Source organism: Bubalus bubalis, chromosome 14 (genome assembly GCF_019923935.1).
Source record: "Bubalus bubalis isolate 160015118507 breed Murrah chromosome 14, NDDB_SH_1, whole genome shotgun sequence".
Lineage (NCBI taxonomy): Eukaryota > Metazoa > Chordata > Mammalia > Artiodactyla > Bovidae > Bubalus > Bubalus bubalis.
The window spans coordinates 63,606,808-63,632,357 of NC_059170.1; the positions used below are offsets into that span (position 1 = coordinate 63,606,808).

Here is a 25,550-nt window from a genome sequence, read left to right on the forward strand (position 1 = left end):
ACATGGAGGTCAAGACCATTCAGTAAGGAGAGAATATTTTTTTTTTAAATAACTGTGCTTAGAGAACTGAATATCCATATGCAAAAAAGAATGAAGTTGGATCCTTTTCTTTGTGCCATGCACAGAAATTAATTCAAAATTACCAGATGTAAATTTAATAGCTAAAATTAAACCTTTTAAATATAGGAGTAAATATTTTTACTTAGAGTTAGCCAATGGTTTCTTAAGACATCAAAAGAACAACCAACTAAAGAAAAAATAAATGAACTTAAAAATTAAAAACTTGTGCTGCCAAAGACAGAAATATAGATCAGTGGAACAAAATAGAAAGTCCAGAGATAAATCCACGCACATATGGACACCTTACCTTTGACAAAGGAGGCAAGAATATACAATGAATTAAAGACAATCTCTTTAACAAATGGTACTGGGAAATCTGGTCAACCACTTGTAAAAGAATGAAACTAGAACACTTTCTAACACCATACACAAAAATAAACTCAAAATAGATTAAAGATCTCAATGTAAGACCAGAAACTATAAAATTCCTAGAGGAGAACATAGGCAAAACACTCTCCGACATACATCACAGCAGGATCCTCTATGACCCACCTCCCAGAATATTGGAAATAAAAGCAAAAATAAACAAATGGGACCTAATTAAACTTAAAAGCTTCTGCACATCAAAGGAAACTATTAGCAAGGTGAAAAGGCAGCCTTCAGAATGGGAGAAAATAATAGCAAATTAAGCAACTGACAAACAACTAATCTCAAAAATATACAAGCAACTCCTACAGCTCAACTCCAGAAAAATCAATGACCCAATCAAAAAATGGGCCAAAGAACTAAATAGACATTTCTCCAAAGAAGACATACAGATGGCTAACAAACACATGAAAAGATGCTCAACATCACTCATTATCAGAGAAATGCAAATCAAAACCACTATGAGGTACCATTTCACACCAGTCAGAATGGCTGCAATCCAAAAGTCTACAAGCAATAAATGCTGGAGAGGGTGTGGAGAAAAGGGAACCCTCTTACACTGTTGGTGGGAATGCAAACTAGTACAGCCACTATGGAGAACAGTGTGGAGATTCCTTAAAAAACTGGAAATAGAACCGCCTTATGATCCAGCAATCCCACTGCTGGGCATACACACTGAAGAAACCAGAAGGGAAAGAGACACGTGTACCCCAATGTTCATCACAGCACTGTTTATAATAGCCAGGACATGGAAGCAACCTAGATGTCCATCAGCAGATGAATGGATAAGAAAGCTGTGGTACATATACACAATGGAGTATTACTCAGCCATTAAAAAGAATACGTTTGAATCAGTTCTAATGAGGTGGATGAAACTGGAGCCTATTATACAGAGTGAAATAAGCCAGAAAGAAAAACACCAATACAGTATACTAACGCATATATATGGAATTTAGAAAGATGGTAACAATAACCCTGTGTACGAGACAGCAAAAGAGACACTGATGTATAGAACAGTCTTATGGACTCTGTGGGAGAGGGAGAGGGTGGGAAGATTTGGGAGAATGGCATTGAAACATGTAAAATATCATGTATGAAATGAGTTGCCAGTCCAGGTTCGATGCATGTTACTGGATGCTTGGGGCTGGTGCTCTGGGATGACCCAGAGGGATGGTATGGGGAGGGAGGAGGGAGGAGGGTTCAGGATGGGGAACACATGTATACCTGTGGTGGATTCATTTTGATATTTGGCAAAACTAATACAATTTTGTAAAGTTTAAAAATAAAATTTTAAAAATAAAAAAAATAAAAACTTGTGCTGCAAATAATACCATTAAGAACATGAGAAGACAATTCATAGAATGTGAAAACTGTTCATAAATCATGTATCTGATATGGAACTTAGACCCAGAATATACACAAGAACTCTTAACCTCTATCATAAAGATAATCATATTTGACAATGGGCAAATAATCCAAATAAGTATTTTGCCACACAATATATTACAAAGGGTCAATAAGCACAGGAAAAGATACTGAACATCATTAGTTACTAGGGAATCAAAACTATAGTCATATACGTCTTCATATCCACTAGCACTGTGATGGGTATAATACCAATGAAAACAATTGACAGTAACCAGTATTGGCAAGGATATAGAGAAATTGGGACCCTCATACATTGGTGGTGGGAATTTAGGTGGTACATGTGCTATGGAATAGTTGCTAGTTGCTCAAAATGTTAAATATACAGTTGACATATGACTAAGAAATTCTGTTTCTATATTTATACCTAATAGAAATGAAAATATTTGTCCACACAAAAACTTGTACAAGTATGTTTATAGTAGCATTATTCATAGTGGCCAAAAAGTGGAAACAACCCAAATGCCCATAAACTGATAAATGAATTAATAAAGTGATTATATCCATACAATGGAATGTTATTTGACAATAAAAGGAACACAATATTAATACGTGTTACAAACATGCTAGGTATAAGAAAACAGTCTCAAAAGACCACATATTTTGTAATTCTTTTTATATGAAATATATAGTGACAGAAAATAGACTTGTGACTGCCAGGACAGAGGTAGTGCTGGGAGAAATGGTGAGTGAGTGCTAATGGCTACCACATTTCTTTCTGGAGTAATTAAAATGTGCTAAAATTGATAGTGGTAATAGTTACTGTTGGGCTTTCCTGGTGGCTCAGCAGTAAAGAATCCACCTGCAATGCAGGAGACACAGGTTCGATCCCTGGGTCAGGAAGATCTCCTGGAGAAGGAAATGGCAACCTACTCCAGTATTCTTGCCTGGAGAATCCCAGGGACAGAGGTGCCTGGTTGGCTACAGTCCATGGGGTCGGAAAAGAGTTTGATACAACTTAGTAACTAAACAACAATTGTTATTCAGTGAATATATTAAAAGGAGTTATATAAAGTGAGTTAATTTTATCGTATGTTAATCATAATAAAACTTAAAAATTTTTTGATTATAATTAATAAAAAGCTCATTAGTCCAAAAAATAGTTTATCTGTACTATGGAACAGTTGTCAGCAAGCTGCAGTCCATGAGTCAAATCTAGCCTGAAGCTTGTTTTTGTTTATAAAGTTTTGTTAGAACACAGCCATATCCACTACAGAGCTTGCTGGTAGTGACAAGACCAACTGGTTTGTAAAGTGTAAAAGACTCAGTATCTGGCTCTTTACAGAAAAAGTTTGCCAACTCTTGATATGGAATAAGTTGTATTTAAAGGGAGTGAGAGGAATCTGTTTCCCTATATAAATAGATCTCAGAAGTTGTGTTAAGTGAAAAAAATGCTGAGAACAACATATCCAGTGATGTCATTTATGTGAAAAAGGAAACAAAACAAACATCCAGCTCATTAAGAAAAAGTATAGAATAGGTATGTAAAGTGTCATATAAATCCATGGAACAAGTTTTGGAAAGATACACAGCAATCAAACAGTATCTCTAGGAAGAACACTGAAATTTTGGAATGCTAGTCAAAGTATACTCTAACCTTATTTATATTAATTTTTTACATAGAAAATACATGATATTACATAAATAAAAATTTAAAATTATATTTTTGGTTTGTTTTTCAGAGCTATGAATGAGCAACTGATGTTAGAGGCTGTAAGTATAGTGCTCTCAGTTTGAATTTGCACTTTGTCCTTGATGTTGCTGATAGATGCTTAGTTTATTCAAGAGATTTTTATGCATATGAGAGCTGGAAATTTTTGTCTATTCTTTTGATTTTAGTAGACTTTATTAAATCGCTCAGAAACACTTGACTTTTGAAATACTGAACTATAATATCCCACAGTCTCTGAACTTCCATTGTCAATCATAGTACCTTTGCCTCTTTCAGCACCTGTTATAACTTCACTATGCAGATTAATACCAGTGGTTCATGATTTCTATGAGTTAAAAAAGACTTTTTTACTTTAATAATTAAGTACCCGAATAACCTCTCCATATTGATATGTTTGCTTTTCATTATTAATGAAGTTATAATACTTGTTTCTAGAAATATACACAGATTCAAAGTGATCTCCAAGTATTATCAGAGGAGAAATTAATTCTGGAAAATGAACTACAAAGGTTGAAAAGTACAGAGGTTAGTTAATTTTAGTGTCTGAAAATGGCATACATACCAGTACTAATAATTGGTAGCCTGTGCTCAGTTATGTCTGACTCTTTGCAGCTCCATGAACTGTAGCCTTCTAGGCTCCTCTGTATGAAATTTTCCTAGCAAAAATACTGGATCTGGTTGCTATTCCCTACTCGAGGGGCTCTTCTCTACCCAGGGATTCAACCCGGATCTCTTATGTCTTCTGCATTGGAAGACAGATTCTTTCTTACTAGCACCACTTGAGAAGCCCTATTGGCAGCAGCTGTGTTTTGAAAGGAGAAGGCAATGGCACCCCACTCCAGCACTCTTGCCTGGAAAATCCCATGGACGGAGGAGCCTGGTGGGCTGCAGTCCATGGGGTTGCAAAGAGTCAGACACAACTGAAGCGACTTAGCAGCAGCAGCAGTGCTTTGAAAAAAAAAAAAAATGCTGTGTTCTAAATTACCACCAGTCAGTTCAGTCGCTCAGTCATGTCTGACTCTTTGCAACCCAATGGACTGCAGCACGCCAGGCCTCCCTGTCCATCATCAACTCCCAGAACCTACTCAAACTCATGTCCATTGCGTCGGTGATGCCATCCAACCCTCTCATCCTCTGTCATCCTCTTCTCTTCCCGCCTTCAATCTTGCCCAGCATCAGGGTTTTTTCCAATGAGTTGGTTCTTCGTATCAGGTGGACAAGGTGTTGGAGTTTCAGCTTCAGCATCAGTCCTTCCAATGAAGTCAGGACTGATCTCCTTTAGGATGGACTGGTTGGATCTCCTTGCAGTCCAAGGGACTCTCAAGAGTCTTCTCCAACACCACAGTTCAAAAGCATCAATTCTTCGGTGCTCAGCTTTCTTCACAGTCCAACTCTCACATCCATACATGACCACTGGAAAAACCATGGCTTTGACTAGATGGACCTTTGTTGACAAAGTAATGTCTCTGCTTTTTAATATGCTTTCTAGGTTGGTCATAGCTTTTCTTCCAAGAAGCAAGTATCTTAATTTCATGGCTGTAGTCACCATCTGCAATGATTTTGGAGCCGCAAAACAAAGTCTGTCACTGTTTCCACTGTTTCCCCATCTGTTTGCCATGAAGTGATGGGACCAGATGCCATAATCTTAGTTTTATGAATGTTGAGCTTTAAGCCAACTTTTTCACTCTCCTCTTTCACTTTCATCAAGAGACTCTTTAGTTTTTCTTCGCTTTCTGCCATAAGGGTGGTGTCATCTACATATCTGAGGTTATTGATATTTCTCCCGCAATCTTGATTCCAGTTTGTGCTTCATCCAGCCCAGTGTTTCTCATGATGTACTCTGCATAGAAGTTAAATAAGCAGGATGACAATATACAGCCTTGACAGAGGACGAGATGGTTGTATGGCATAATGAACTCATTCGACATGAGTTTGAGCAAGCTCTGGTAGAGGGTGAAGGACAAGGAAGCCTGGCATGCTGCAGTCCATGGGGTAGCAAAGAGTCAGACACCACTGAGCGACTGAACAACAACAGTCTGCTGACCTCTTATTTATTCCTTTCCTACTATCACCTGGCTTTCTCCTATAGCTTCCTAAATAGGATCTCCTAGATATGTATGTTTTGGTATGATGTTGCTAGATAATATCACTGCATAAAAAGATCTGTTTCTGCTCTTTCTATTCTTTTCTGTTGGCCTTGTTTATACCTATACCAATACTTGAGACCTTTAATGATTATATATTTAGAGTAAGTCCTGATATTTTGTAGGGCAAGTGAATCCACCTTGTTATTTATAAGAATTTATTTATTTTTGACCTTTGCACTTTCTTGTAAATTTTAGAATTAACTTGTCAAATTCTATACTTGCAATGAAGTTATACATCACATGAGAGATATATAGGCTATCAATATACATCTTTTCATTAACAAATATTAAATGTCTCAACTTTGAAATGTTTCATAACGCTTACAATGAATATTATGATTTTCTTCTTAAAGGTCTTACCTGTTTTTGTTATTTTAATGTTCTGTTCAGTTCAATCACTCAGTCGTGTCCAACTCTTTGCGACCCCATGAATCACAGCACACCAGGCCTCCCTGTCCATCACCAACTCCCGGAGTTCACTGAGACGCACATCCATCGAGTTAGTGATGCCATCCAGCCATCTCATCCTCTGTCATCCCCTTCTCCTCCTGCCCCCAATCCCTCCCAGCATCAGAGTCTTTTCCAATGAGTCAACTCTTCGCATCAGGTTGCCAAAGTACTGGAGTTTCAGCTTTAGCGTCATTCCTTCCAAAGAAAACCCAGGGCTGATCCTCTTCAGAATGGACTGGTTGGATCTCCTTGCAGTCCAAGGGACTCTCAAGAGTCTTCTCCAACACCACAGTTCAAAAGCATCAATTCTTCGGTGCTCAGCTTTCTTCACAGTCCAACTCTCACATCCATACATGACCACAGGAAAAACCATAGCCTTGACTAGATGGACCTTTGTTGGCAAAGTAATGTCTCTGCTTTTGAATATGCTATCTAGGTCGGTCATAACTTTCCTTCCAAGGAGTAAGCGTCTTTTAATTACATGGCTGCAGTCACCATCTGCAGTGATTTTGGAGCCCAGAAAAATAAAGTCTGACACTGTGTCCACTGTTTCCCCATCTATTTCCCATGAACTGATGGGACTGGACACCATGATCTTCGTTTTCTGAATGTTGAGCTTTAAGCCAACTTTTTCACTCTCCACTTTCACTTTCATCAAGAGGCTTTTTAGTTCCTCTTCTCTTTCTGCCATAAGGGTGGTGTTATCTGCATATCTGAGGTTATTGATATTTCTCCCGGCAATCTTGATTCCAGCTTGTGTTTCTTCCAGTCCAGCGTTTCTCATGATGTACTCTGCATAGAAGTTAAATAAACAGGGTGACAATATACAGCTTTGATGTACTCCTTTTCCTATTCGGAACCAGTCTGTTGTTCCATGTCCAGTTCTAACTGTTGCTTCCTGACCTGCATACAAACTTCTCAAAAGGCAGGTCAGGTGGTCTGGTATTCCCATCTCTTTCAGAATTTCCCACAGTTTATTGTGATCCACACAGTCAAAGGCTTTGGCATAGTCAATAAAGCAGAAATAGATTTTTTCTGGAACTCTCTTGCTTTTTCCATGATCCAGCAGATGTTGGCAGTTTGATCTCTGGTTCCTCTGCCTTTTCTAAAACCAGCTTGAACATGAGGAAGTTCACGGTTCACATACTGCTGAAGCCCGGCTTGGAGAATTTTGAGCATTACTTTACTAGCGTGTGAGATGAGTGCAATTGTGCAGTAGTTTGAGCACTCCTTGACATTGCCTTTCTTTGGCATTGGAATGAAAACTGACCTCTTCCAGTCCTGTGGCCACTGCTGAGTTTTCCAAATTTGCTGGCATATTGAGTGCAGCACTTTCACAGCATCATCTTTCAGGATTTGGAATAGCTCAACTGGAATTCCATCACTTCCACTAGCTTTGTTCATAGTGATGCTTTCTAAGGCCCACTTGACTTCACATTCCAGGATGTCTGGCTCTAGGTCACTGATCACACCATCGTGATTATCTGGGTCGTGAAGATCTTTTTTGTACAGTTCTTCTGTGTATTGAGCTATCTCTTCTTAATATCTTCTGCTTCTGTTAGGTCCATACCATTTCTGTCCTTTATTGAGCCCATCTTTGCATGAAATGTTCCTTTGGTATCTCTGATTTTCTTGAAGAGATCTCTAGTCTTTCCCATTTGTTGTTTTCCTCTATTTCTTTGCATTGTTCGCTGAAGAAGGCTTTCTTATCTCTTCTTGCTATTCTTTGGAACTCTGCATTCAGATGTTTATATCTTTCCTTTTCTCCTTTGCTTTTCACTTCTCTTCTTTTCACAGCTATTTGTAAGGCCTCCCCAGACAGCCATTTTGCTTTTTTGCATTTCTTTTCCATGGGGATGGTCTTGATCCCTGTCTCCTGTACAATGTCACGAACCTCATTCCATAGTTCATCAGGCACTCTATCTATCAGATCTAGGCCCTTAAATCTATTTCTCACTTCCACTGTATAATCATGAGGGATTTGATTTAGGTCATACCTGAATGATCTAGTAGCTTTCCCTACTTTCTTCAATTTAAGTCTGAATTTGGCAATAAGGAGTTCATGATCTGAGCCACAGTCAGCTCCTGGTCTTGTTTTTGTTGACTGTATAGAGCTTCTCCATCTTTGGCTGCAAAGAATATAATCAATCTGATTTCGGTGTTGACCATCTGGTGATGTCCATGTATAGAGTCATCTCTTGTGTTGCTGGAAAAGGGTGTTTGTTATGACCAGTGCATTTTCTTGGCAAAACTCAATTAGTCTTTGCCCTGCTTCATTGTGTATTCCAAGGCCAAATTTGCCTGTTACTCCAGGTGTTTCTTGACTTCCTACTTTTGCATTCCAGTCCCCTATAATGAGAAGGACATCTTTTTTGGGTGGTAGTTCTAAAAGGTCTTGTAGGTCTTCATAGAACCATTCAACTTCAGCTTCTTCCGCATTAGTGGTTGGGGCATAGACTTGGATTACTGTGATATTGAATGATTTGCCTTGGAAACGAACAGAGATCATTCTGTCGTTTTTGAGATTGCATCCAAGTAGTGCATTTCGGACTCTCTTGTTGACCATGATGGCTACTCCATTTCTTCTGAGGGATTCCTGCCCGCAGTAGTAGATATAATGGTCATCTGAGTTAAATTCACCCATTCCAGTCCATTTCAGTTCGCTGATTCCTAGAATGTCGACATTCACTCTTGCCATCTCTTGTTTGACCACTTCCAATTTGCCTTGATTCATGGACCCGACATTCCACGTTCTTATGCAATATTGCTCTTTACAGCATTAGACCTTGCTTCTATCACCAGTCACATCCACAGCTGGGTATTCTTTTTGCTTTGGCTCCATCCCTTCATTCTTTTTGGAGTTATTTCTCCACTGATCTTCAGTAGCATATTGGGCACCTACTGACCTGGGGAGTTTCTCTTTCAGTATCCTATCATTTTGCCTTTTCATACTGTTCATGGGTTGATATATTAAAATATTTTAAAGCTATTGCTAGGGAAATATATCAAATTTTTGTGTATTGTAGTTTGCATCTACAAACCTAGTCACACTATCATAATGGGTAGATTTTTATTTTTCTACTTGCATAATCGACATATCTATAAATGATAGCCCAAATTTTCTTTCTTATACTGGCAAAGATCTCTAGAATAATACTGAATAGACATGTTGAAAGTGGGCATTTTTTATTCCTGATTTTAAGGGGAATTTTTTTTTTTTTATTCTTGTTATCAGTCAGCCTGCCTTTCTGTTTCTCTCTGTCTCTCAAAACAATGTATCAGGTTAAAGGATTTTTTTCTTTTGTCATGTTACTTTTTTATGAATTTCTTTTTATACTGCATAAAATTCCTCCAACCTCTGCCCAGTGCCTTGTTTCAAAGCCACTTCCACAGTTTTGTGTTGCAACATCACCCTGCTTTCAGTTAGCAATGTCTGTATTACTTTTTAATTTGCTGCTCAGTGGGTTGCTTTATTGATTGCTTTAGAGTTTACAATCTTGTTTTTAACTTATTGTAGTCTCTATTCAAGTGATATTAAATTACTTTATGTATAAGAACCTTAAAACATACTTTCGTTTGTCCCTTTCCAGTTTTTGTGCTATTGTTTTTAAACATTTTACTACCGTACAACACACTGTTATTAGTTTTGTTGTATAATATTGTCCTTTAAAGAGATTTAATTAACAGGAAAGTAGTGTTTATATTTACCCAAATAATTATTATTTATTGTATTCTTTGTTTATTTCCTTATTTCCATCTGGTATCATTTTTCTTCTCTTTGAAGGATTCTTTGTCATTTTGTTGTGCAAGGTTGCTGCTCTTTGATTTCTGGACAAATTTTTTTGCTTTCAATTTTGCAAGATATTTTTTCTGAATAAAGAATTTTCGGTTTACCTTTTCCCCTGCTTTTCAGTGCTTTAAAGATGTTGCTCCTTTCTTTCAGGCTTGCAGTATTTCTTGCAAGAAGTCTGTGTTCTCCTTATTGTGTCTGCTTTTCTCCTCTGTCCACTTTTAAGATTTTTTTTTATTACTGCTTTAAAGTAATTTGATTATATGTGTCTTGGGGGTTAGTTTTCCGTATACTGTTGTAGATTTGCAGATATATAGTTTTCATCAAATTTGAAAATAATTGATCATTATTTCTTCAAATATTCTTTTCCCACCCCTTTTCTCCATCATGAGCTCCAGTTGTAAGCATATTAATCCATTTGAATTTATCCCGTAGCTCACTGATGATATGTTCATTATTTTTTAATTCTTTTATCCCTTTCATTATTTTAGTGTGTTTTGATTGCCCATATATTAGATTTTTCTAAATAGGAAATACATACCAAAATTCAGATTTAAACCTGAAAACTATTTGGCAACCTTAACAATTTTCATTAAAAATGTATTATTATACTAACTTTCTGTGTTTTATGGAAATTATTACACTTGGTGTTTAACTTGTGAGAACTTTGCTATGATGAATTTGATATCTGTTGGAAGTTGTGGTCTGAAATAGGAAATAACCACTCAGTATCATAATAGGTCTCTATTATTAAGCTTGTCTAAAATTTTTAGTAATCTAATTGTCAAATTTTTTATACTTTCTTGTATAAAATAACCTGATACTACATAGTAGTTCAAAAATAGTTTAAAACATCTCAGTTCTGCTATAATATTTGTTTTGAAATGCAAACTTGTTCCAACATGACTGAACAGTTTGAGCATAATGTGAATTTTACAATTTCTTACACACAAATTCATCTGGAAATAATACTAGGTGAAGGTAGAAAATAGCTTCTGCAAGCTTCCTTAGTTCACCAGGTATATTGTGTACCACACCAATCCAGGTGTTAGAAATTTTTGTCCAATTTCAGATAACCCTCCTTCCAATACTGCTTACTAGCTCTCAACTTGAAATCTGTTTGATGCTCATTTCCACAAAGAAACTTGATTTCTTTTTCAGGATAAAGAGCTATGTTTCTCATAGTATCTTATTTCTTAATCATTTAACTATGTAAAACTGAATTAATGTTCCTAATAGGTTTAAATTTTTTACATGTATCATCGACAGTGTTTTTGCATAACCTAGACTCTTGCCCTCCATATATCCTGCCGTTTTTATCATATGATTTTTCACAGGGAGGTGATTTTCAAGATGGCATATACAATGTTATAGAAGAACTGACTATAATTTGTCAGAGGAATTTGTTTCATATGTATTAGCTTATTTGGCAAGTGACATTCTGTATAGCACTGTAACAATCATTCTGGCTATATCATTATTTTTGTTTTGCTTTTATTTGATAATTTCCCTTGAAACACAGTGTAGTGATTCTCAGAATAAAATGGAAGTCTAAATAATGTATATTATCATGTATTTACTTATGATTTATTTTTTTCCTAACTATTTATTTCTGACATATATAAAACTACACAGAAAACAAAGGCTACAAGTGAGCGAACAAAGAAAGTTATGAAAACAGAGAAGAAAAAGGACAAAGGAAAGTCTGAAGATTCAGAAGCGTAAGACAAAAAGATACTTGTTAATATTTTTTACTTATAAATTTACATTTTCATTTTATACAATTTAAAGTCATATAAACAATTTATTAACAGGTTTATAAAAACACAATATTAGCAAATGTATAGTTTTATAAGCAGACCAGGATATGGGTGGGAGAAAGCTGAGGAGGGAAGAACAAAGAACTAAAAATGGGTTAGAGAGAATCACAAGATATTCAGGTATAGGTAGACAAAATTAATTGGAGAAGGAAATGGCAACCCACTCCAGTGTTCTTGCCTGGAGAATCCCAGGGACGGGGGAGCCTGGTGGGCTTCCGTCTATGGGGTCACACAGAGTCAGACACGACTGAAGCGACTTAGCAGCAGCAGCAGCAGCAGCAGCAGACAAAATTAAACCCAAATAATTTTAGAGATGAAAGGATTTACAATGTTTCATTGATGTGTTAGCTCATGATTTGTGATTTGTATGTTAACCCCTCTCCCCAGTCTGTGCTGTTCCTTTTTACTGCACTTCTTAGTTGTCTTATTTTATGAAGAAAAGTATCTGATTTTAATGTAAGTTATTTTAAAGTGGCCTTATTAAGAGAATATTTTCCTTATTAATATAAAATAATTTATGCCATTGGAAATTTCTTGATCAAACCCTAATATAAATATATAGTTTAAAAAGGAAACTATTAATTCAATCTTTGTAGAGTTCCACAAAGTCTAAAAAGAAATTTACAGACAAATGTCCTTTTCTTAAGAGAGGAAAAGAAAATCAGAGAAGAAAAAATGACCAGTGTACTTTGAAAATCCTTTTCCCATCTCAGCTTAGCATATTTTAATCATACCAATGAGATGTTAGTTTGACAAATGTTATTCAGTTATTTATCAGTTAAGCTTTATGAATTTTATGGCTTTTAAAAATAGGAATTCCTTTTCTTAAATTGAAGTATATTTGATGAAAATATGCATTCCTTATGAAATTTGATTTCTTTTTTATGAATTATAATAGATATATTAGTTACAGGTATACAGCATAGTTGGAGAAGGAAATGGCAACCCACTTCAGTATTCTTGCCTGGAGAATCCCCTGGACAGAGGAGCCTGGCGGACTTCAGTCCATGGGATCGCAAGTCAGTCATGACTTAGCAACTAAACTACCACCGCCATCATACAGCATAGTAATTTGATATGTTAATGTGTTTCAAAATAATCATACCTGTCCCAGACAGTTATTATGATATTAATGACTATATTCCCTATTCTGTACATTATATCTCCATGACTTTTACTAATTTTGTAACTAGAAGTTTGTACTTCTTAATGTTCCTTACCTATTTTAATTACCCCTCTGTCCTCCTGCCTTCTGGTAATGACCAGTTTGTTCTCTGTATCTATATGTTTGCTTGTTTTGCTGTGTTTGTTCATTTGTTTTGTTTTTCAGATTCCATGTATAAGTGAAATCATACAGTATTTTTCTTTACCTGACTTATTTCATTTAGCATAATAGCCTCTAGGTCTATCCATTTTGTCACAGATGGCAGGATTTCATTCTTTTATATGGCTGAGTTATTTTCTGTCATATATATATATGTGTGTGTGTATGTATGTATGTGTATACACACACACATATATATATGGGGCTTCTCTGGTGGCTCAGACGGTAAAGAATCTGCCTGTAGTGCGGGAGATGGGGATTCAATCCCTGGGTTGGGAAGATCCCCTGGACAGCCCACTGCAGTATTCTTGCTTGGAGAATCCCCATTGACAGAGGAGCCTGGCAGGCTACAATCCATGGGGTTGCAAAGACACGACTGAGCGACTAAGCACATACACATGTGTGTGTGTGTGTGTATTTGTATGTATATGTCACACATACATACACCACATCTTTATCCATTCATCTGTTGATGGGTACTTAAGTACTTGCTTTCATGACTTGGCAATTGTAAACAATGCTACAATAAACGTGGGGCATTTTGGGGAGACTATTTTTGTTTTCTTTGGAAAAATACTTGAAGTAGATTTGCTGGATCATGTGGTAGTATTATTTTTAATTTTTTGGAGAACTCTTGTACTGGTTTTCATAGTGACTTCACCAATTTACTTTCCCAACATCAAAGCGCCATGAATTCCCTTTTCTTTACATTTTTGCCAGCACTTACTTGTTGTCTTTTTGATAATAGCCATTCTGACAGGTGTAAAGATATATCATTGAGATTTTAATTTGCGTTTCCCTGATGATTAGTACTGTTGAGCATCTTTTCATGTACCTTGTCAGCTGTCTAGATGCCTTGCTTAAAAAAATATCTATTCAGATTCTCTGCCATTTTAAAATCAGGTTTTGGGTTTTTATTAAATGTTAAGTTGTGGAAGTTTTTTGTATTTGAATATTGACCCTTATCAGATATATTATTTGGAAATATCTTCTCCCATATAGTAGCTTGACTTTTCATTCTGTTGATAGTTTCCTTTGCTGTGCAAAGCTTTTTAATTTGATGTAGTTCCATTTGTTTACTTTTTCTTGTTTCTCTTGCCTGGGGAGACGTATGTCAAAAATATGGCTAACATCAATGTCAAAGAGTGTACCACTTACGTTTTCTTCTAGAAATTTTATGGTTTTAGGTCTTATATTTAAGTCTTTGAGTTTATTTTTGTATGTGGTGTGAGAATGTAGTCCAATATAATTCTTTTACATGTAACTGTTTAGTTTTCCCAGCATTGTTTATTGAAGAGGATGCTTTTTTCCCCATTGTACATTTTTGCCTTCATTGTCTTAGATTCATTGACCACATACATATGGATTTATTTTTGGGCTTTCTATTCTGTTTCATTGAATTGTGTGTCTGTTTTTATGCTCTGATTTCAAACTGTATTACCAAATCTTGGAATCTGGGTACATGATAACCACTAGTTTTGTTCTTTTTTTCCATGATTGTTTTGGATATTTGGGGTCTTTTGTGTTGCCATAGAAATTTTAGGATTATTTGTTCTAGTTCTGTGAAAAATGCCTTTGGTATTTTTATATAGATAGATTTCTGTGAATGGTATGGTCATTTTAACAGTGTTAATTCTTCTGATTGATGAACATGAACTATTTTTCCACTTGCTTATGTTATTTTTAATTCTTTTATCATTTTCTTATGGGCATCAAGGTACAGGTCTTGTACCTCCTTGAGATTTATTCCTAAGTACTTTATTCTTTTTTGATGCAATTGTGACTAGGATTGTTTTCTTAATTTCTCTCTTTTTTTAACTTTTTATTTTGCATTGCTATGCTATGCTGTGTGACCCCATAGACGGCAGCCCACCAGGCTCCCCTGTCCCTGGGATTCTCCAGGCAACAACACCGGAGTGGGTTGCCATTTCCTTCTCCAATGCATGAAAGTGAAGTCGCTCAGTCGTGTCCGACTCTTAGCGACCCCATGGACTGCAGCCTACCAGCCTCCTCTGTCGATGGGATTTTCCAGGCAAGAGTACTGGAGTGGGGTACCATTGCATTGGGGTATAATTAATAACAATGTGGTTGTAGTTTCAAATGAACAGTGAAAGGACTCACCTTAATTTCTCTAATAGTCTGTTGTTAGTGTATGAGACACATCAGATTTCTGTATCTTTATTTTATATCCTTCAACATTACTGAGTTCACTTATTTCTAATAATTTTTTTGATAGCATATTTAGGATTTTCTAAATATAATGTCATGTGGAAACAATGACAGTTTTATTTCTTCTTTTCCAATTTGGATTCCTTTTATGCTTTGTTTTGTCTGATTGCTGTGGCTGGAAAATACTGAATAAAAGTGGTGGGCATTCTTGTCTTGTTCTTGATGTTAGAGGAAATGTTTTCAGTTTTTTCTCATAGAGTATGTTGTTGGCTTTGGGTTTGTCATATAGGACATTTATTATGTTGAGGTATATTTCCTTTGTATCTACTTTGTTTAGAGTTTTTCTCGTAAATGGATTTTGAACTTAGTCAAAAGTTTTTCTTCATCTATTGAGATGATCATATAATATTTATCTGTGGCTGCACTGGGTCCTCATTTCTGCGTGCAGGCTTTCTCTAGTTGCAGTGAGCAGTGTCTACTCTCCAGTTGTGGTGCACAGGCTTCTCATTGCAGTGGCTTCTCTTGTGGCACACGGACTAAAGCATGCGTTCAGTAGTTGTGGTGCATGGGCTTAGTAGCTGCACAGCATATGGGATCTTCCTGGAGTAGGGATCAGATCCATGTCACCTGCATTGGCAGGCAGACTGTCACTACTGGGCCACCAGGGAAGTCCTATAATTCTTTTAGTATATTGTTGAATTTGGTTTGCTAATATTTTTTTGATTTTTATATCTATATTTATCAGTGATGTTGATCTGTAACTTTCCTTTTTTGTGGTGTCTTTGTTTAGTTTTAATATCAGGGTTTTGCTGGCCTCATAGAATGAGTTCAGAGTGTTCCTTTCTCTCTAAGTTTTTGAATAGTTTGGGAAGGCTAAGTGTTAATTATTTTTTAAATGTTTGGTAAAACTAACCTATGAAATGATCTTATTGTGGATTTTCTTTCATTGGGAATTTTTTGATTACTGATTCAATTTTATTTCTAGTAATCGTGATGTTCGTATTTTCTTTTTCCTGATTCAGTCTTGGGAAATTGTCTGTTTCTAGGAATTTGTCCATTTTTTCCTAACTTGTCCATTTTATTGTGTATAATTGTGCTAATCTCTTATGTATTTCTGTGGTGTGTGTTGTAACTTCTTTAAATTTTTTATAACTTCTCTTTCATTTTCTATTTATTTGGGCCCCCTCTTTCTTTCTTCTTTTAGTTGGGATAAAGTTTTATCAATTTTGTTTAACTTTTCAAAACCAGCTGTTAGTTTTATAGATCTTCAAAATTTCTTTGAAATCTTTATTTCATTTATTTCTGCTCCAACCTCTTTTTTCTTTCCTTCTACTAATTTTTGGACTTTGTTCTTTTTCTAATTCCTTTAGGTGTAAGGTGAGATTGTTTATTTGAAATTTTTTGTTTCCTGAGGTAGGGTGCTAGACCATGCCTCATGTAGTGGCTGCTGGCCTTCTGGTGGACAGGGCTGGGTACCCAGGCTGGGGTTCAGGGATGTCTTGGGTTAGTGTCAGTTGGCTGGTGAGTGGATAAGCCAATTAGACTATTAGACTAACTACTAATAGTCTAAAGGGAAGACTCTAAAATGGTTCTGCCAGCACTTTGTCCTCATGGTGGAATGAGCTCACAAAAATGGCTGCCACCAGCCTCTGTGTCCCCAGAGGGAGTCTCAGCTGCCTCCTGCTTCTCTAGGAGGCTCTCCAAGATCAGCAACTGGGTCAAACCCTGGCTTCTTTTACTTATTTTTTAAAAATATTTATTTATTTAATTTTTGACTGCATTGGATCTTAGTTGCAGTTTGCGGGATCTTTGTTGTAGTGCTTGGGCTCTGTAGTTGTGGCATGCAGGCTTAGTTGCCCCATGGCATATGGGATCTTAGTGCCCTGACCAGGGATTGAACCTGTGTCCCCTGAATTGGAAAGCAGGTTCTTAACCACTGGACCACCAAGGAAGCCCCATGGCTTCTTTTAAATTACTGCCCCTGTACTGGGGGACTAAGAGAATATGAGATTTGCATGCTCCTTGTAAGAGTAGGCTCTGTATTTCCTACATAGATTCAGCCCTCTTGCTCTCCAATATGCAAGCCCTATTGTCCTTCACAGCCAGATATTCTTGGGATTTGTCTTCTCAGTATAGCACCCCTGGGGTAGGGAGCCTGATGTGGAACTCAGACCCCACATTCCTTGGGGGAGAACCACTGCAGTTGTGATTGTGCTGCCATTTGTGGGTCACCTACTCAGGAGCGTACTTCTTCACTATACTGAGTCTTTGCCCTTCATATTCATCTCATTATAGTAATTAACTTCATTATATCTTTATTTGTGGAAAATCTTCTCTGGTGGTCTTCATGTCATTCTCATCAATAGTTGCTCTGTAAATAGTTCTAATTGATGTGCCTCTGGGAGGAGGTTAGGTTCAGGGTGTTCCTACTCCATCATGTTGAGTGCACCTCTCAATATTTCATTTCTTTAAAATGATTTAAGTACTCATCAAGAAAACATAGTCATCAGATATCATAAAACATCATGATATATTTAAAAATATTTCTTTTTCAGGAAGAAGTCTGTAGGGAAAGAGCTTAAAGTGAAAGAAAATATGCCTCAAGTCCAGGTAACACAGAATCTCTCCCTGTGCATCTAAATTTGATTAATAATGCTCTGATAACTGTTTATATAGACAACATATGTATGTGAATACAGGTATATGTGTGTTTGTGTGTGTGCATGTGTACTAAATTTCTTCTTACAATGCTTCTTTACTATTGGTTGACTTTTTTCAGCAAGTTTTAGAAAATCAAATGGTGAATTCAGATATGTATACTGTCAAGGTTATAAAAATTACTGTTATTCACTCAATTATAGGCAACGTCATAGAGGAAAGAATACCATATTATGAGTCAGAACAGATTTACTAGTTAAGTGACATTGGACAAGTCCCTTTAACCTACTTAAACTTTGTCTTTTATCACTAAAATGGGTAAAATAATAGCTGTCCCATCTATCTCAGAAAGGTGTGAGATGCAAGAGGCAAATAGGAAAATATTTCAGAGATTGTTATTATAGCTCACTCTTTTTCATGTGATCCATGTGTATTCTGAAAAGAATACAAGTAACCCTTTATTTTATCTTCTCTTTGATAAACTTTCTTTTGCTGAAAGTTAAAACTTCTTAACCATCAGAGCATCATGTCACCCGTTTGGTTACTCTCTTCCAGTGAGTGACTGGACTTAACTGTCCCACAAGTATATACTTTCATGTTTCAAGAATCAAATAGCATAAATTTGGGAAGAAAATGAGAATACTTCTTGAGATACTGAATATAAAAGGAACAACTTTATGGTATTAGTTTTCTATTCCTGCATAACAAGTTACCTCACATTTTGCAGCTTAAAATAATGAAATTGTTTTCATGGTTTGAATGGCTTAGGAGTCTGAGCATGGCTTAGCTGTATCCTGTGCTCAAGGACTCACCAAACTGCAATCATGGTGTTGGCTAGGCTCTTTTTTTTGGGGGGGGGGTCACTTGGGGGTCTTCTTCCAAGCTCAAGTGGAAGTGGCAAATTTAAGTTCTCTTTGCAGTTGTTGGACTGGGGCACTTAGCCAGTGGCCTTCTCCACAAACAGTTTACATTATAGCATCTTACATCTTCTTAAAGGCCAGCTAAGAGTCTCTTTCTCTCTCTTTTTTCTTTTTTGCTAAGACAGTCTTATGTAATATAACATGAATAACATGATCATGAATGATACCTTTTCACTGTAGCTATATAATAGATCCTTGAACATGAGAGTTAGGGATACCACCCACTCCCTCACAGTTGAAAATTTGCATACTGCTGTCTCTGCTTCAGAAACAAAAGAATTGATAAATGACTCGCTGAAAGGCACAAAGGTAAAATGACTTGGATAGAATCAGGACTTAAACCCTAGTTCTTTGATTCCAAATATTGTGATCTCTAACCAGACATAAACTTCTCCCACATTTAGTTAAACATCTGTAAAGTGAAAATATAGGTACTATATTCACTTAAAAATATCCTTGTATAAGTGGACTCATGTGGTTCAAACCCATCTTGTTCAAAGGTCAACTATGTAGTGCAGTCTAATAAAGAAAGTGGAATCTCATCACTGTGCAATATTCTCTTGGCTAAAAGCAAGTCATAGGTGGTATCCACATTCAAAAGGAGTGGACTATACAGAGTATAACCTTAGGAATGGAGATCCTGGAGGCCATTTTAGAAATCTGTTGCGATTTTATATAGAACAGCATTTTGTGTATTTAAAAAATTATAATTCCATCATGTTTTAAGTCTTTAAACTAGTGTTTTAGTTCATTTGGGCCATGTATTAATCCCTTCAGACTGCTTTAACAAAATAACAGGGATTGCAGTGAAGGTAGAAGTAAATATATTATTGAATTTGGGGGAGGTGGTAAGTACCTAGAAGTGAAATTATTGGATCATATGGCCATTCTATTTTTAATTTTTTGAGGAATCTCTATTCTACTTTCCACAATGGCTGTACCAATTTTCCCTTTTCCTGATATCCTTCCCCTTGTTATTTCTTTTCTTTTTGATACTCATGATTCTGACTGGGAAAAGGGAATATCTCACTGTGGTTTTAGTTTGTATTTCCCAGATTATTAGTGATATTGAGTATCTTTTTATGTATTGGTTGTCTGTTTGTCTCCTTTGGAAGAATGTCTGTTTAGGTACTCTGCCCAGGTTTTGTTTTTTTTTTTAATTCATTTATTTTTTAACTGAAGGATAATTGCTTTACACAATTTTCTTGTTTTCTGTCAAATCTCAACATGAATCAGCCATAGATATACATATATCACCTCCCTTTTGAACCTCCCTCCCATCTCCCTCCCTATCCCACCCCTCTAGGTTTGATCTTTTGATGTTGACTTGTACAAGTTCTTTGTATATTTTGGATATTTATCCCTTATTGGATATATTATTTGCAGATATCGTCTCCCATTTACTAGGTAACTGTATTGTTTTGCTGATACTTTGACTGTATGAAAACTTTTTAGTTTGATGTAGTTCCATTTATTTTTACTTTTGTTTCCTTTTGTTGAGACATATACAGAAAATGTGGCTAAGACCTATTTCAGAGAGCTAACTGCCTGTGTTTTCTTCTATATGTTTTATGGTTTCAGGTCTTATATTTAAGCCTTTAATCCATTTGAGATTATTTTTGTATATGATGTAAAAGGTAATCCAATTCCACTCTACTCCAAATACCAGTTACTGAAGAGGCTCTTTTTTCCTCATTGTATATTCTTGCTGCTTTTGTCATAGTTTAATTGAGCACATGTAAGCTGGTGGCTCAGAGGTTAAAGCATCTGCCTGCAATGCAGGAGACCTGGGTTTGATCCCTGGGTCAGGAAGATCCCCTGGAGAAGGAAATGGCAACCCACTCCAGTATTCTTGCCTGGAGAATCCCATGAACAGAGGAGCCTGGTGGGCTATAGTCCATGGGGTCGCAAAGAGTTGGACGCAAACTGAGCGACTTCACTTTCACTTTCAAGCCCTTGTTTAAGAGGGAGTCTCAGTTTTCTATAGCACTTTGGGACCACTGGATGTCAGCCCTATTGCTTTTCAAAGCCAGGCATTTCAGGGGTTCCTGTCTCTGGTGTAGATCCAGGAGCCAAGGTTCCTGACGTGGGCACCAACCCTTTGCTCCCCTGGCAAAAGTGCCTGTCTGGTGAGATCCCTCTCTGTTGTGTGCCATCATGCTGGGGGTATGGTTATTAGTGAGAATGTTTCTTTTCCTCTACTACCTGTCTTGATGTAGTCCTTTTTATTGTTTGTTGTGGAGCATGTTTGACTAGTTCTAAGGTTCTTTTCACAGGGAGTTGATCTCTTTGCAGGTGTATATTTGTTGATCCATGGGAAGAGGTTCTTGCTATCCCCCATCTTCAATCACCTTCCCTGTAGATTTTCTTTTAAGAGTAAGTCTCAAATTCGAATTACTCTTAATTGTGTCTTGAACGTTGGGAATGTCATGTTGCTGAAGCTCTGGATTCTGCTATATTCTTAGGAAAGTGAAAGTGAAAGTCACTGTCCAACTCTGTGCAACCCCATGGACTAAACAGTTTATGGAATTCTCCAGGCCAGAATACTGGAGTGGGTAGCCATTCCCTTCACCAGGAGATCTTCCCATCCCAGGGCCAGGAATTTGAGCCCAGGTCTCCCACATTGCAGGTGGATTCTTGTATCAGCTGAGACACCAAGGAAGCCCAAGAATACTGGAGTTGATAGCCTAGCCCTTCTCCAGGGGATCCTCCCAACCCAGGAATTGAACCAGGGTCTCCTACATTGCAGGCAGATTCTTCACCAACTGAGCTATAAGTTATCTGTCATTATGCCTAAGAAGTGTATAGTAAATGTTTGTGCTCAAGTCATCATCTTGACTATCTATGGGTTTTAGAAAGATAATAATTATGACAATAAATTAGTTAAAAAAAATGAATACTATTCTCCCCCACCCCATATTACATCCTAGAAAGTAGCACATGCTCTGGAAATTGAGAACAAAGTTCTTCGGGAACAGCTGAAACAAGCTTTACAGGTAAAAGATGTCATGTTCCTTCATATTGTGAAAAATTGAAGAAAATGTCCTTAAACAACTTTTTAAATGAATAATTTTTAATTTGTAAAGCAAGAATCTATACTATATATTGTTTTGCCAGCTTATAGTATTTTCATTGGGAGACCTGGGTTCAATCACTGGGTCAGGAAGATCTCTTGGAGAAGAAAATGGCAACCCACTCCAGTACTCTTGCCTGGAGAATCCCATGGACAGAGGAGCCTGATAGGCTGCAGCCCATGGGGTCGCAAAGAGTCGGACACAACTAATGTAGTAGAAATATATTGATAAAATTTGATATTCATTCTCTCCAAAATAGTAAGCTAGAGAGAGAACTGATGTATACACTTAAAGCAATTTATTTCTAGATATAGATGGAGTCTTTTTGAGCTTAGCAGAATTATAAGATATATTGAGATAAGAACCTGGTTATTTTACAGAAGAACAATAATTTGCTCATCAAAAATTAATATAAGACATAAAAATATATTACTAAAGCAGTGTGGTTCTAGATTTGGTACTGAATGAAAAGTCCAGAAACAGATTCAAATGAATATAATAATTTTGTATTTTATTGTTTTGCTTATTAAATAAATTTTTTATAGAAGGATAAAAGTCACAAAAGTAAACTACTATGAAAAACTTATGATTTCTAGTTGATTTAATGTACTGAAACAAATTACAAATTGATTTAAGATTTAGGGATAATAAGTGAACTATGTAGTAAGTGAAGTCGCTCAGTTGTGCCCGACTCTTTGCGACCCCATGGATAGTAGCCTGCACCAGACTCCTCCGTCCATGGGATTTTCAAGGCAAGAGTACTGGAGTGGGTTGCCATTTCCTTCTCCAGGGAATCTTCCCAACCCAGGGATCGAACCCAGGTCTCTCACATTGTAGACAGATGCTTTACCGTCTGAGCCACCAGGGAAGTCCATAAATTGGAAGAAACACTGAATAACAATTACATGTCTTGGCTAAAGCAGGGCTTTCTAAGCATTATACCAAAAAAGAATATGTTAACATATTTGGCTATATATATATAAAATAAAGCTTGTATGGTTAAAATTTTGTAAGATATAAAGATAAATGGAAGATCTTTATAAAGTGTTCCATATCAAAGTCTTTTACATATCTACAGAAAATATGGATAGTCTTCCTCCTCAATAGACAAAGGACATAGGCACGTCAATTGAAAAACACACATTGCCAATAAATGCATACAAATATATTCAGCTCTACGAATTACCAAGTAAATGCAATTTAAAAATAACAGAGAGAGGGTGGTTCAGTGGTTAAGCCTCCATGCTTCCAGTGCAGGGGTGCTGGGTTCAATCCCTGGTTAGGGAACTAGATCCTGCAGGCTGCAGCTAAGAGCTCACATGCTTCAAAGATCCTGCACAGGGCAGTGAAGATCCTGTGTGCTGCAACTAAGACTCAGTACAGCCAAATAAAAAACATTAAAATAACAGCAGTACAGATATATTTTACCTACTTTTTTTTTAATTGAAGGAACAGAAATATTTAATATTTGTGGATTTATGTTGAGATGAGCAGGTCTTTCATATACTTCTATTACTTTCATATATATACAAATATATACAAAATATACATATATTACTTTCATATACTTCTATTGTCAGTATAGATTGATACTTCTCTGGAAGAAAATATATATAGGTCTTTCATATACTTCTATTACTTTCATATATATACAAATATATACAAAATATACATATATTACTTTCATATACTTCTATTGTCAGTATAGATTGATACTTCTCTGGAAGAAAATATATAGAGAAAGTCTAGGAAAGACATAGTCTTTACAGTGAACCATTCCACTTCTAAAATTTATTGTAAATAATAAAAAGGTGTACAAAGTTTGTAAAAGTATGTAGAATAGGAAATTTTTAATAGCAAAAGTTTTAAAATTTCCAATATCTCCATTGATAAGAAATTTGCTAAATTAGTTAAGATATATTATTAAAATTTACTTGTTACCTAGGGCTTCCCTGGTAGCTCAGCTGGTAAAGAATTCACCTGCAGTTCGGGAGACCTGGGTTCAATCCCTGGGTTGGGAAGATACCCTGGAGAAGGGAAAGGCTACCCACTCCAGTATTCTGGCCTAGAGAATTCCATGGACTGTACAGTCCATGGGGTCACAGAGTCAAACAGGACTGAGCGACTTCATTACTGTTAGCTGTTCTAATTTGGATGTATATTTATCATCATGGGAATATCTCTCTTTCTCTTTAGTCACTAAGTCATGTCCGATTCTTGCAACCCTATGGACTGTAGCCTGCCAGGCTCCTCTGTCCATGGGATTCTCCAGGCAAGAAAACTGGAGTGGGTTGTTGTTGCCTTCTCCAATGAGAACTTACTGTGACATTATTTAATGAAAAGATCATATATGTGTGTGTATAGTATGATCCAATCTGGATAAAAATTTAAAATTTATATATGCATATGGACAGAGGAGCCTGGTGGGCTGCAATCCATGGGGTCGCTAAGAGTCGGACACGACTGAGTGACTTCACTTTCACTTTTCACTTTCATGCATTGGAGAAGGAAATGGCAACCCACTCCAGTTTTCTTGCCTGGAGAATCCCAGGGACGGGGGAGCCTGGTGGGCTGCTGTCTGTGGGGTCGCACAGAGTCAGACACGACTTAGCAGCGACTTAGCAGCAGCAGCAGCACTAGCATATTTAGAAATAATTTAAAAGTATATATGTCAACAGTACATTTTCTGTTTGTAGGGAGATTGTGAACTTTTTTTGATTTATGTGTTATTTTATACACGTAACTTAATTTTATGAAACTAAAATTTATTAAAAGTGACTTTTAAAGAAAGATTTAGTTCTAGAAGAAATAAATTATTTTTCACATTTGCTATTTGATATTATAGGTCTTAATTATCTTGGGTACATTCTATCACCTTCTATAATGTATGCATTTTATTAACTTTTATTGTGCCTATATTATAACTAGAACCTTAAAAAACTGGGCAGGAGAACCTCTTGGGTATAAAAATAGCTGTTTAAGTAGAAGAGATTTCTTCATAGTTTTTAATTTTAATTATGAATCTGTTAAACTATGTATTATACCAATGGTTTAATTTAGCTTTCTTTTACTCTGTAAAAATAAAATTGAGAATTAGTATGGGCATGAATATATGAAGAGTCCTGAAAATTATAATATTGGCAGGAAAATGTCACAGAAATGATACTTGACAGTTACTCTTTTAAAAACAGGAAGCTGAAAGAGCTAAGCAGCAACTTGCCTATTTCCTAAATCAAGAAAAGGAGTTTCTTAAAAGTGAGGCAAAGACCAAGACAACCACAGAAATGGGTACTGGTAAATTAAAAGTTAAAGGTGAAGATTCAAAATATATACTATTGGAAAATGAAACAAGAAAAGCAGTAGTGGGCGATTCAGGTGGACAAAAAACAAATGATAAAATTACATATCCACAGGTAAGAAATAACCAAAATAGAAACAGTAATATGTGCAGTAAGAAATTTACCCTTTTATATTAGCTTCATTTGTATATTATTTTTTAAATTTTTCTATGCTTTTTTTTTTTTTTTTACTTAGAATTGTTCCTTTTGGATGTATCAGTTCATTAACATCTTGAATTCAAATCTAAATTAAATATGTGTTGATTTTTGTGGGTTT

At 36.3% G+C, this 25,550-nt stretch overlaps 1 protein-coding gene across 4 annotated transcripts in view; it reads left to right on the plus strand.

The window, feature by feature from the left end:
- Positions 1-25,550, plus strand: part of CCDC7 (coiled-coil domain containing 7) — a 263,556-nt gene that overhangs the window by 23,216 nt on the left and 214,790 nt on the right. For all 4 annotated transcript variants that reach the window (XM_044928180.2, XM_044928181.2, XM_025264444.3 and 1 more), the window contains exons 11-16: positions 3,594-3,624; positions 4,019-4,108; positions 11,606-11,691; positions 17,839-17,893; positions 21,792-21,857; positions 25,127-25,348. In XM_044928180.2, coding sequence (XP_044784115.2) covers positions 3,594-3,624; positions 4,019-4,108; positions 11,606-11,691; positions 17,839-17,893; positions 21,792-21,857; positions 25,127-25,348 — 550 coding nt within the window. The remainder of the gene's footprint in view (positions 1-3,593; positions 3,625-4,018; positions 4,109-11,605; positions 11,692-17,838; positions 17,894-21,791; positions 21,858-25,126; positions 25,349-25,550) is intronic.